General features: G+C 41.7%; 1 protein-coding gene across 3 annotated transcripts in view; it reads left to right on the top strand.

Annotated features, from left to right (window-relative positions):
• TOGARAM1 (TOG array regulator of axonemal microtubules 1) overlaps window positions 1–12868 on the top strand; it is a 1826974-nt gene that overhangs the window by 1589477 nt on the left and 224629 nt on the right. For all 3 annotated transcript variants that reach the window (XM_044074274.1, XM_044074275.1, XM_044074273.1), the window contains exon 20: window positions 4752–4971. In XM_044074274.1, coding sequence (XP_043930209.1) covers window positions 4752–4971 — 220 coding nt within the window. The remainder of the gene's footprint in view (window positions 1–4751; window positions 4972–12868) is intronic.

Below are 12868 nucleotides of genomic sequence, written 5' to 3'. Positions count from 1 at the left end.
GCTGCCTTCCACCTACTGTGGGGCATTGATAACTTCTGAAATTACTTTGTCAAAGTCTGGGAGTTACTAAATTGACAGCTATTTTCAGGAAACTTATTTTTAATAGTTTGTTTGCAGTATCATTATTTCAACTTTGATGGTCTTTTGAAAGGCCTAGATTTTCTATGTTTGCTTCCTAGTACTGGAAAAATATTTTTTGAGTTTTGCTACAACTTATTTGCTTTGTCTGAATTCAGTTATTATTTTTTGTTCAGATGTTTTTTTCCCCCAGACTCTGTAGTAGTTTGACTTTTTAGTTTGCACTGTTGTGGAATCTTCACTCAAGATTGTATTTTTGCTGTCAAAACACGAATTATAACTGGCTTGCTTTTACTACAGGGTAAATTCACCTGATGTCTTACTGGATGGTAAGATCAGTCACTTTTGTTGCATATTATGGATGTTTTTCTTACTTACAGCAAATCCATTGAGTGCTAACATTTCTTTCTTCATATGCACGAAAGGGTTTCACTGTTAAAAAAGGAGTGATTTAACTTTTCTGCTCATCCGGTAACAACAGTAGCTTATATCTTATTCTATGGTAACACTCTTTCACTTGGGATATTAATAAGTTATATATTTCTTTAATCTTGGAAATCAGCCACTATTTTATTATGTTTTGCACAATTTTGATAGAAGTATAAAAGTTCTTTTTTGTATACACTTGTGGTATCGTTCACCCACATGTTTTGTGAGAATATATGCTTTTCTGTTTTACAGTATCCAAGTACTTTGTCTGCCACAGTCATGCATACCTTCTAGAAGTTCTGGCTCAAAGAACTGTAGATAGAGAATGTACAACAGTGCACTATATATGAAGGAGTCTTACTCCACCTAACTCAGCACCTGAGAAATGCAAAACATGCATTGGTTCCTCACAGGGAATAGGGCACTAATTAGGCCAGTTGTAGCTAAGAAGAGTGATATGCAGATGTTACGATTTTCTGTTACACACTTATCTGTCTTTGAAGATCCATTGCTATAACAAGTATCTTACACTGTGCTGTTGCTGCCTATTGCAGAAGTACCTGAAGACTGGAAGATGGCAAGAGTGCTACCTTTGTAGAAAGGAGGCAGTCAAGAAAAACTATGGGGAACTACAGGCTTGTTCACCTAATAGTAGAGTCAGTGAAGGTAATTTACATTACCCTGTTAGACAGAATGGTTGTTTTCCTAGATACAATAATCATCAGGACAACATTCAGCGTGAGCACATAACCAGAAGGAGCTGCTAATAAAACCTTATCTAATTTTGTGAGTTGGCTACAGGACGTCTTAAAAGGGGAGTACCAGTAGATGTCGTCTGCTTTTACTTTAACAAGGCCTTTGATTCAGTCCCACCCATGTGGCTGCTAGGGATATTACAAAGACTGTGGATAGTACTCAAACTGAAGAACCATATTGCTGCATGGTTCATTGATAGAACTTAGAGTGTTTGGTGAGGAAATTAAAGTTAGAAGTAATAAGAGTCAGCGGTGGTACTGCAGGAGATTGTCCAGTTTTGGTACTTTTCAGTGTGTTCACTTTAGTCATACATGAGAAATTAAGACAACTGGATGTTCCTATTCAGCTTTCACTGTTCATGGGATCATAGGAAGTTACTAGGCTAATGGCCCAAGGGCCCTTACAAGCCTAGGCAAGGTCTACACTTATTTCCACAATCAGCACCTATTGCCCCTGTCCAATAGAGACACAAGTGGAACCCCCGGCATGATTTATGGTTACCAGTCCAATCGTCCAGATTGTGTTTGAAGAGGGACAATGAGGTGCTCTGTTTGACATGAAGTGGGAGTCTGTTCTAAAGGTGTAGTAACCTCTGGGAGACAAATCTATCCCTCCACCAGGTTCTGTTAATGTCACATACCAGGTTAAGATCTTTAGAGTGAGTAACCCATGTACCATTTGACTTGTGGATATGCAGCATTTCCAATAAAGAAGGGTTGGAGATTGCCTTATATGCAAGGCAGAGATCGCCTCTGAGTAGTCTGTATGAAGTGTAATAAAGTTTTATTTATTTTTATTTATTTTACAGTTCTTTTACCAGGATAGTCCACTGGGCTAAGAAGAGCCCGTTTTCAGTGGAGTACCAGGACGAAAAGCTCCATGAACAACAATATAATATGAAGACATTGCATTTACATTTATGTAATACTATTGAAGAACAATGGTATTACAAAATATGACAAAAAATCCATGATTGGAGCAAAAATACAGTCAAAAAATCAAAAGGTAAAATTACACACAAACACACACATGCACACACACACACATAAATAAGTCAATTAAAATAAGAAAAATCCATTGGTGCATATTCCTGTTAGACTTGTTACATTGTGAAATAACACAGGGTTGACATTACAGTTTTACATGAAATCTTAGTAGAGTTAAAGTAGGATAGGGGGATAAGAGGTGTTAATTGTTGAATGTAAGAAGGGTGGGAAAATAAGAAAAGAAAAAAAAAAGTGACAGTGATTTCCAAGGATCCGCAATAGGACAGATGCTGAAGACCTTGAATTTTCCTTGTGAGGAACCTTTGCGGCTCCAATTGCTGCAGGTGCTTGGAAAGGTACATACCAAAAGGGTCGTTGTACTCAGTTATTGGCCTGATGAGAAAGAGTACAGGGAGGTTATAATTCCTTTTTTTCTGGAGGCAATGCCCTTACTTATGAGATGAGCAATGTAAAATGCCTTTCTTACCACTGCGGAGACATGGTGATCAAAAGTAAGGTTGCTGTCAACCTGTGTGCCCAGGTTTCTCACCACTGAGTGTATACTTAGGGTGATGCTGTTGATGTGGTAGTTAGGAGGAACATCACTCTTACCAAAAGAAATGATAATAAATCTTTTTGCATTGAGTTTAAGGCCATGACTTTGGCACCAATCATTTATTTGTCTAAGACCCTCTTGTAGGATATTGACATTGTTTGGAGATTCTATGACTGCTCCCAATTTGCGGTCATCAGCAAACTTTGTCAGTTACAGACCTTTAGTTTTTGTTTGTACTTCGGAGAAATAGATTCCAAACAGTAGTGGTCCCAGGACTGATCTTTGTGGAACACCACTGGTTAAAGGCCTGCTGTTAGAGGTGGATTCCCTTATTTTGAGTATATGGGTTGTATCAGTGAGCCAGTTAGCTACCCATCTAACAATATAAGGGTTGATACCTAGCTAGGTGAGTTTGTCAATGATGCCTGAGTGGGGGATAGTGTCAAAAGCCTTGGTTAAGTCTGGGTAAGCTGTGTGCACAGATTTCCCCTCATCCAGGGCCTTGGTGACTGTCTCGAAGAAGTCCACCAGGTTTAACAAGCATGATCTCCCATTGACAAATCCAAACTGAGTAGGGTCAAGTGTTTGGAGATTACCTATATCTTTCTTGATAAGGTCCATGATGATTCATTGCATAGCCTTGCAGATAAGGCTAGTCAAGCTAATAGGTCTGTAGTTTCAGGGGTCAATAGAAGCACCACCTTTGTGCAAGGGGATAATGGTGGCTATTTTTCATTCAGCTGGGATGAAGCCGTTGCTTAGACTATGATTGTAAAGAGTACCCAATGGTGTTGCTAATTCTTGTTGGAGCCCATGTAGGATGCAGCCTGAGATGTTATCAGGTCCCATAGATGCTGTGTTTTTGGCCTTAGAGAGGGCTTTTATGACCTTCTCTTTAAAGATTCCAAGGTACGGGATAGATGGTAGGAATGTCATGAGGTACGCGTGGTGGGGACAGGAGAGTGAAGTTTTCACAGAACCTGTTGGCTAACAGGTTAGCTATGTCCACAGACTCGGTATATGTGGTATCATTAACTACCAGTTCAGAGCAAATCTGGACCTTTCCTTTTAGATTACGGACAGAGCCAAATAACTAAGGAATTATTGATTTTAGTTTAGCATTAGAAAAAAATATGGGATCGCATTCTGAAATAGAGGATGGTGAAAAGAGGGAGAGAGTTCCACCTAGACATCAGTGGAGAGTACTAAAGGCAGTTTGAGTCTGCAATGTTGAGGTTATGACAAAGTACTGTAGCAGTCATTTGTCTGGAGTACTAGAGTAGTATACCAGAGCAAGTGTTTTAGTTAGGATTCTCCATTCTCTATCTTTTCTCACATGACACTGCACTGGCTTAAGCAGGTAATCATAGAATGAATGAAACTGATTTAGTGCACTGTGTCACAAATATTTTAAAAAGTCACTAGTGTGAAGTTAAATTTGAGTCAATTGATTAAAGTGAAAAATTCAGAAAATTATTTTTTCATTTTAGATGTGTTTCTTGCTTCACCTGGAAAAAGATCACTAGTTAGCATCATTATGTCTGATAAATGTAAATGTGAAATGGATATTTTATTTAATAATGTTGCCTTAATGTATGAAAAATAAATGTAATAAATATTTTCATTTAAAATAATTTCCACATAGTCCCTGTTCCATTTGTAAACATTGAAGCACTCTTAATTTTGCTTTTTCAATTTTTAGTTTTCACTTTTCTTGATTGTATCATCTTTGATTGTGTTTAATTGCCTCCTGCTTGAGTCTGAGTTAATTTACTGTTAAAGGAAGTTTGATTTATTTGGTACTTCTGTACTTTTAAGACATCTGTATATCAATTTTTTGACTGATTTTACAGCACTAAGTCACCATTTAAGAATAATGCCCCATCCTGTTAATAAAAACTAATTGCATTCTGTAATGCATCATATACATGCATCTTTCTTTGCAGATCTTTGATGCTTTCAAGTCTCGCCTGCATGACTCAAACAGTAAGGTGAATCAAATAGCTTTGGAAACATTGCACAAGATGATACCACTGCTTAGAGAGAACTTGACTCCAGTTGTCAACATGATGGTTCCTGCTGTTGTAGACAACAATTTGAATTCCAAAAATCCTGGAATCTATGCTGCTGCCATTAGTGTTATTGATGCTCTTATTCAACACTTAGGTGAGTGAGAAGGCCGAACAATTCCATGTTGGATAATGACAAGGAACCCTAACCATATTTATTGAGAAGATATATTGAATAGTGATGTTAATAGTTGGGCAGTCTGAGGCATAACTGACTTTTGTTTGTATGTGCATATGTATGTAATCTTAAAATCAGTAACATCAGTTTCCAGTGGGTCATCGTACATTCACTGGTAATAATCCAAGGCTAAAATGTATGATTCACAAATGCTGTTTCAGTGCCCGATTTTGATCTGTCCCTTGAAATTCTTCTGCCTCTGTAAAGCATGATGTCCTTCTGTTCTCATGTTGCAGTGTTCCAAACCCATGGGTTTTCCTCTCTTGCTACCCGAATGTCCAGCCAGTATACAAAACCTTCTAGTCACTGCAGGTACAAGAGATGTCTGATGTTGGCTAAGGGAACATGGGTTATAAAAGTGATAGCTACATGTTCCAGACCTCAGAACTACTCTGCCGCTGGTCGAACGTCAGCTGTTCCTGTCATAGTGGCCATCGGATTGTCTTTTCCAAGAAAAGTACCCTGTTGGAAATTTTGTTCTTTTGGGTTACTGTATGCCTGTTTAGGTTCATCTCATCCAGGATGGGAAAGTCTAAGTGTGGTCCATCTGTCAGGCCTTCATCCATAAAACCTTATGCAGTCATCTGCATGCCTTGAATATTTATTTAGAAAATCAGCACTTTAAGCACTTCGCTTTAGCTATGGAGGGGCCATCCAGTCAGCTCGTTGAGCCACCTAAGAAAAAGGCCAAAGTTGCCAGTCCTGAATCTGTTGCTGCACCTCCTTCACCCAGTGTCACTCCTGTGGCTGACGTTAGCCTGGAGGAATGTTTGGTCGGCGCTGATATGGGTACATTGGGTACTGTTGGGGTAGCCGAGGATCCCATAGCAGAAGGCATGTCCTCAGAGGTATCACAAACAGCTACCAATGATGAGGGGGAACCTCGGCTTGTACCGGCCACCCAGATGGGTCCTTCCACTACTGAAGATGCTAGCGAACCCAGGCCTGCATTAGCCTCTAGGCCTTCCTTGAAATGAAAACAGAAAACAAACATGTTTCTTCCTTTGTACAGAGCCAGCCAGACTGTCAGGCATTTTCTCAGATCCTGTTCAATGCTTCTATGGCTCTTAGGCCTACCACACCCTCATCCACCACAGTGGCTCCCCTGGTAATTAGCCCCAGGCCTCAGGCTCCAGGTATTTCTCAACCTGAAGGTGAGGATTCCTCTGACTCCTCTTCAGAGCATTCCCTGTCATATGTTTCTCAGTTACCTCTCCTCTTGGTTATGCCTCCCCAGAAGAGGATTTTGCTGAGACAGATTCCCCAGGTGAGGATCTCACCTTTGAGGAGACCATTTCCAAAATGAGGGAGTTCTTTAAGTGGGATTCCACTGAGATGACAGAAGTTCAGAAAATATGCTAAGAACTTCTATAAATGGATACTCCTGCTCCCTCAGCTGTACCTCCAGTCTTGCCAGCTTTTCTAGATGCTTTTAATGCACCCCCTGATTTACAGCCACCTGCCTCTCAAACACCTGACAGATTCCACAAAGTCCCTGAGGGGGCCAAATTTCTTATCAGATGCCTTGTAGCAGACCCTGGCACTGTATCAGTTTCAGCTGATAAGCCCTCAAAACTGCTCCCATATACCTCAAGTTCACCCTAGAGGTAAAGACAGCAAGGCCATGGAGCACCTTGGAAAAAAGGTTTATACCTCTGCTACCCTGGCGTTTAGGGTAATAAACTATGAAACTCATGTGTCTAAATATGCCTTGGCCCTTTTAGGACAAGCCACTAAGCTTTTGACTGAGATCCCAGACTCTCCTGCCAAGGCACAGATATTCAGCCTTATATCCTTGTCTTCTCAGGTCACTAGGCATTCCATTAGGTGCAGCTACAATGCAGCTGAAGCCTCTCCCAGATTTGCTGCATCTTCCTCACTCCTGTGAAGATATTTTTGGCTACAGTTACAGCCCTTACCTAATGATATTAGGGCAAAACTATTGGATGCACCTCTGGATAACTCTGCCCTCTTTGTGACAAAGATGGCTGAGTTGTTCAAAATCTACAACAGGAGGGGAAGGAGTTACAAGACCTGAAGCACCTGTTTGTTTCACCTATCCCCAAATTCCACAGGAATTACCCCTCAAAAACTCAATTTATAAGGAAACATTCAGCTCTTACTACTCCTTCCAGAGGCAGAAAGAGCACCAGGAAGTAACAAACCCCTTCCAGGCCTGCTCGGCCTCCGGCCTAGAAACCTCAGTTTCAGGACAGGGCAGGTAGTCACTACCTGCCATTACTGAACAAACCTCTCAATTCCACCCCCTTTCCTTAAGACTCTCTCACTGTCTCCCTGTTTGGAAAGCCATTACCACAGACAGGTTTGTCTTATCCATCATAGAAAAGGGTTATTTCATGACCTGGATCACAACACCTTCCTTGAGGGATATTCCACAGCCACCCAAAGACCAGCTTCCCTTTTCCAGCCAGTTATAGACAGCCTTATTGCCCAAGGAAAAATTCAATCTGTCCCTATGACAGAAAAGAGAAAGGATTTCTATTCCAGACTCTTCCAAGTCCCAAGAAAAGATGGTCCCTGGAGACCAATTCTAGATCTTTCTTACCTCAGTCTTTTAATGCAAGTACCCACCTTTTGAATGCTCACTCTGCAGACCCTGTTCCCCTTGATTTTACCTCAGGGATTCTAGTCAACCTGGACATCAGGGATGCCTACCTGCACATCCACGTAAGGCCCCAATTACAGCAGATTCCTACGCTTCTCTGTGGGCTCCTCACATTTTCAGTACTCTGCCTTGCCCTTTGGACTTTCTGCAGCACCAAGGGTCTTCACCAAGTGCTTCGAACCAGTGATTGCCTTCTGCAGGACTCAAGGGATTCAAATATTTCCTTACCTGGATGACCTGATCCAGGCAGACTGTTCAAAATCCTTGCTACACTATCTACAAACAGTAATATCAGTCCTGCAAGCATTGGGTTTCAAGATAAACTACCCCAAGTCCAACCTGAACCCCTCTCAGGACCAAATATTCCTGGGATGCAGGATAAGGACTGATGTCATGAGGGCCTTTCTGCCACCTCAAAAGATGGAAAACTTAAGGCAGTACCTGCTCTCTGTCTTTCAGGTCACAGTCTTGACTGCCAGACAGTACCTCAGGTTTCTAGGTCATATGACATCAACTATTCCCATGTTGCCATTGGCAAGGCTCCACATGAGAGAGTTACAATGGGTACTTAAGGTCTATATGGACACAGCACTCTCACCTCCTAGAGTACAAAATCCCCTTCCTACCTTGTCTCAGGAAAGAGATTCTCTTGTGTTTTAATCAAGTGACCTCCAACCAAGGACTCCCTTTACAGGCTCCCTTGCCAGAACAGGAGATGTACATGGACGCCTCAAATCTGGGATGGGGAGCAGCCATGGGTTCCCTAAGAGTCCAGAGCACTTGGTCAAGCTCCATCAGACAGGAACATATCAGTATCAGAGAGATGAGAACAATTCTTCTGGCCCTAAAGGCTTTCCAACATACCCTGAATCAGGGGCCCCTAAAATTATTAACAGACAACACCACATTTCTAAGGTATGTGAACAAGCAGGGGAGAACAAAATCCTGTTTGTTTGCTATGCAGATTAGCGCTCCAAGTCTGGGAGCTTGCCACAAAACACGGAGTCACTCTGTAGGCAGTGTATATCCCTTCAGAGCAGAACACCCAGGCAGACACCTTGAGCAGGTCCATGTCACAGTCCCACGAGTGGATGCTCCACAGGAATGTGTTCTTGGACATACTCCACAAATGGAGTACACCTCAGATCTGTTTGCCTCCCCTCTGAACAGACAACTTCCTTCATTATGCACCAGGCTACCCAGTCCCCCGGCAAGGGCAACAGACGCCTTCTCATTCTCTTGGAAGGGGATGTTTCTATATGCATTCCCCCCCTTCCCACTTCAGAAAGTCCTACTGAAAGTCCAGTAGGACAAACCAAAATCTTGTTGGTAACTCCCTTTTGGTCAAGGCAGCATTGGTTCCCTCTCCTTCTGCATTTAGCCAGAGGCAATCACCACAAGTTACCTCACATTGTGGATGTTCTCTCACAGGACAAGGGATCGCTAATTCATCCCCGCCTACAATCTCTGAACCTTACTCTGTGGGTGATAGAATTCTGTTCCCTTACAGACACTTTTACAATGAGGACGTGCTCACAGTCCTGCAGGAAGCCAGGAAACCTAACACTAGGAGATCTTATTTGTCTGAATGGAAAAGATTCTCCATATGGTGTCTACAAAGACAGTTGGACCCTTTTCAGGCTGATGTTCCCTTGGTACTGTCGTACCTGTGTAAACTCTTGCAGACAGGGTTGGTGTAATGCTCTGTTCAAGCCCATCTTGCTGCTATTTCAGCTTGTCTGCCTCTGGACCCCCTTTGGCATCTCAGTTGCCTGCAAAGTTATTCCTAAAGGGAGTGCTGTATCTCAGGCCCACCAGGAAAACTGTCCCACACCCATGGGACTGGAATTATGTTTTAGAAAAGCACACGGTGGCTCCTTTTGAACCAGCTTCTAAGGCCTCTCTAAAACATTGTATTTGGAAAACAGTACTCCTGGTAGCCTTGACATCAGCCAGGAGAGTGTCAGAGCTACAGGTCCTCATGGCTATTCCCCCTTTCTTCACCTTCTACAAGGACAGGGTAACTGTTAGGACCAACCCTTCCTTCATGCCCAAAGTGGTCATGAATTATCCTTAAACCAAACCATTCACCTTCCCACCTTTTTTCCTCATCCTCAGAATGACATTGAGAGACTCTTACACTCCCTTGATGTGCACAGACAATGTAGATTTTACCTTGACAAGACCAAGTCTATCAGGAAATCAAACCATTTGTTTGTCTTATTTCACCCCAGGGCTCTGGGGAAAGCAGTGACAAAGCAGACCATTTCTGCCTGGATTTCCAGGGCAATTTCTTTCTGTTATACATATCATGGAAAAGCCTTAGACTCTAAAATTAAAGTACACTCCACTAGGACTATGGCTTCATCTGGGGCTTTCTTTAAAGGGCTGGACACTACCTCCATTTTAGAGGAAGCTACATGGATCTCTGGCCACACCTTTACCAAATATTATAGATTGGATCACATTTCCAAATCCAGGGATGGATTTGCCAGGGCAGTCTTTCATGGATTCCTAGAAAATACTTCCAAGCCTCCACCCTCTTCTTCCCTTTGAGCTTTGGCACTCACCCAAGGATTTGGAATACTGCAACATGAGAAAAAAAGGAGATAGAATAGTTGTGTAAAATCTTACCATAACCATAGATGTCCTTCTCTTCCATGTTTTAGTATTCCTTCCTCCCTCCTCCCTTCTTCCATTAAATTGTCCCTTCTTGGATGGCACTGGACTTGTGCAGTTATCCTGGGACTGGGGTCCAAGTGGGGCGCTCAGTTCTGAGGTCTGGTACGTGCAGACGTCACTTTTATGGCTCACGTTCCCTTAGCCCAATGTCTGACGTCCCACGTACCCTGCAGTGACTAGAAGCTTTTGTATACTGGCCGGAAGTTCGGGTAGCAAGAGTGGAAAACCCAAGGGTTTGGAATACTGCAACATGGATGAGAAGGACATCTATGGTTATGGTAAGATTTTATACAACTATTCTTTTTGCTGGATTTTGATTATTATAACCAAAAACAAGTGGCAAAGTAACTTAGAAAGCAGCACTATGATTGTGGATTATTTTGTGGTATTTATGTCCTAGAGTAGACATGCCAGTGGTTTTGAAGAACTGGTAGTGGGGGAACACAGTGTCTCACTACATTCTGCAATTGAAAGTTAATGTAAATCCTGGTTAAATGAGAAATCTTTCTACAGCTTATGAACAGAAATAAACTACTGAGAGATAGTAGATGAAAAAGTGGTAAAAAGTAAGTCAATGGTTAGTCAGGGTTACAACGGGGGCAAACCCAGTGTGGTGTTAGGTGAATTTTAAGTTTTTGTTTAAAAAGTGTTAGGGAGGATAGTGATGTAAGTTCACTAGGTAGAAGGTTCCAGTTTTTACCAGTTGTGTTTGAGAACAGAGAGTCACCTGCCTTGTTATTGGATTTACTTATGTGAACTAGTAGTTTATTAGATGAGCGTAGGGTGTTAAGGTTTTTGTAGGGGGTGATCAGGCTAGAAAGTATTGGAGTGTTTTGAGGATGGTAAAGGGTCTTATGGGCAAATTGTAAGTTGGTTAAAATTAAGCTGATTCTCTAGTTCCAGCCATCCTAGTAGTTTTAGATTCTGACAGTGGTGAGTTCTGAATGGTTTCCAGTGGCAAATCTGGCAATATTATTGTAGGATTTAGCCAGTTTCAGAAGATTATTTTTAGGCAGATTAGTATAAACAGGAGAGGCATAGAGCAGTGTTGAGATTAGATGGGAATGGGCAATTGTAGATATAGCTGATGGAGTGAGGAAAGGTTTGATCCTATAGAGGGAGCCCATTGTTTTGTTGACTGTTTTTACAGTGTTGTTGTGAGTATCAAAGTTGAGGTTGTTGTCAATTGTAACTCCTAGGAGTCTGGTTGTTAACTCAGGTGATGTGAGAGTACCATTGTTAGATGAGGCTGAAAAATCTATTGGGGTGGACTTTTGGGTAGGAATGAAGAGCAAGAGCTTGTTTTTTTGGATTTAGGAGGAGGCAACATTTAAGAAACCATTGTTCTACTATGTTAAACACTTTTTGAGTTAAGGAATGCAGTTCAGATGAGGAGTTGGCTGAGCATATTAGTGCAGAGTCGTCTGCATATTGTATACATGTAGCTTGAGGAATTGCTTAGTGTAGATCATTGATGAACTTGAGAATAGTAGAGGGCCTAAAATGGAGCCCTGAGGAACACCTAGGGTGACAGGCAGGAGGGAAGATAGATTATTCTCCCAGAGCACAGCTTGCTGCCTATTGCTGAGGTAAGAACTGAACCATTTTACAGACTGTGCATCAAGAGAAAGTGATTTTAGAATATTTATAAGCAACTGGTGGTTTACCTTATCAAAAGCTGTGGATAGGTCAATAAAGAATATTGTTTCTATTTTTGTTAATTGAGTCAGAGAAGGATAGGAGGGCAGTAGTGGTACTATGAAATGGCCTAAAGCCATGTTGGCACTCAGCAAGTATGTTGTTTTGAATTAGATGGCTAAGTAGTTGCTTATGAATGCATTTTTCCATTATTTTTGCTAAGGGGGATAATAGAGATATGGGACGATAGTTAGAATATTCATTAGAGTTCCCACCTTTGTGTAGGGGGATAATGTGAGAGATTTTCCAGATTGCTGGAATTGTTCCTTCATTTATGGTTTTGTTTATGAGGATGGATATAGGATAGACTACAGCTTTAGCTGATTTCTGCAGGTATTCTGTAGGTAGCTGGTCAGCTGATGGAGTACAACGTTTTAGTTTTTGGATGAGCTTGTAGATGAAGTATGTTGGGATGGGTTGCAGCTGAAATGTAGGGAGAGAGCTAACCATGGAGGAAGCAGGGCTTGAGCTGTCAGGTGATAACTGGTTTGCTAGGGATTGTATAGCTTCTGTGAAGAATGTATTTGCAGTTTGCTTGGGGTTATCATGATTACTACCTAGTGGGGTTGGTGTCCTAGATTGCCCTGGGTGTAGGAGTCTATTAATGCTTGCCCAAAACTTTTGTGGCTTATTATGGTGTGACTGCTGCATTTGACAGTAATTTTTTTTTTATCTGAGAGTATAGCTTTTTTTGTTTCATTTCTCATCTGTCTAAACGTTTGTTGATCTAAGGAATTTTTGGTAGTTTGCCACCTGACCCACACTTTGTTTCTGAGTAGGATTTTCTGTCTGGTGTCTTTAGAGAGCCAA

This window comes from Protopterus annectens, chromosome 6.part0 (assembly GCF_019279795.1).
Source record: "Protopterus annectens isolate FY-2018-M chromosome 6.part0, PAN1.0, whole genome shotgun sequence".
Lineage (NCBI taxonomy): Eukaryota > Metazoa > Chordata > Ceratodontiformes > Protopteridae > Protopterus > Protopterus annectens.
Note: the sequence above shows the minus strand (reverse complement) of the source record. Positions and strands in the feature narration are given on the sequence as shown.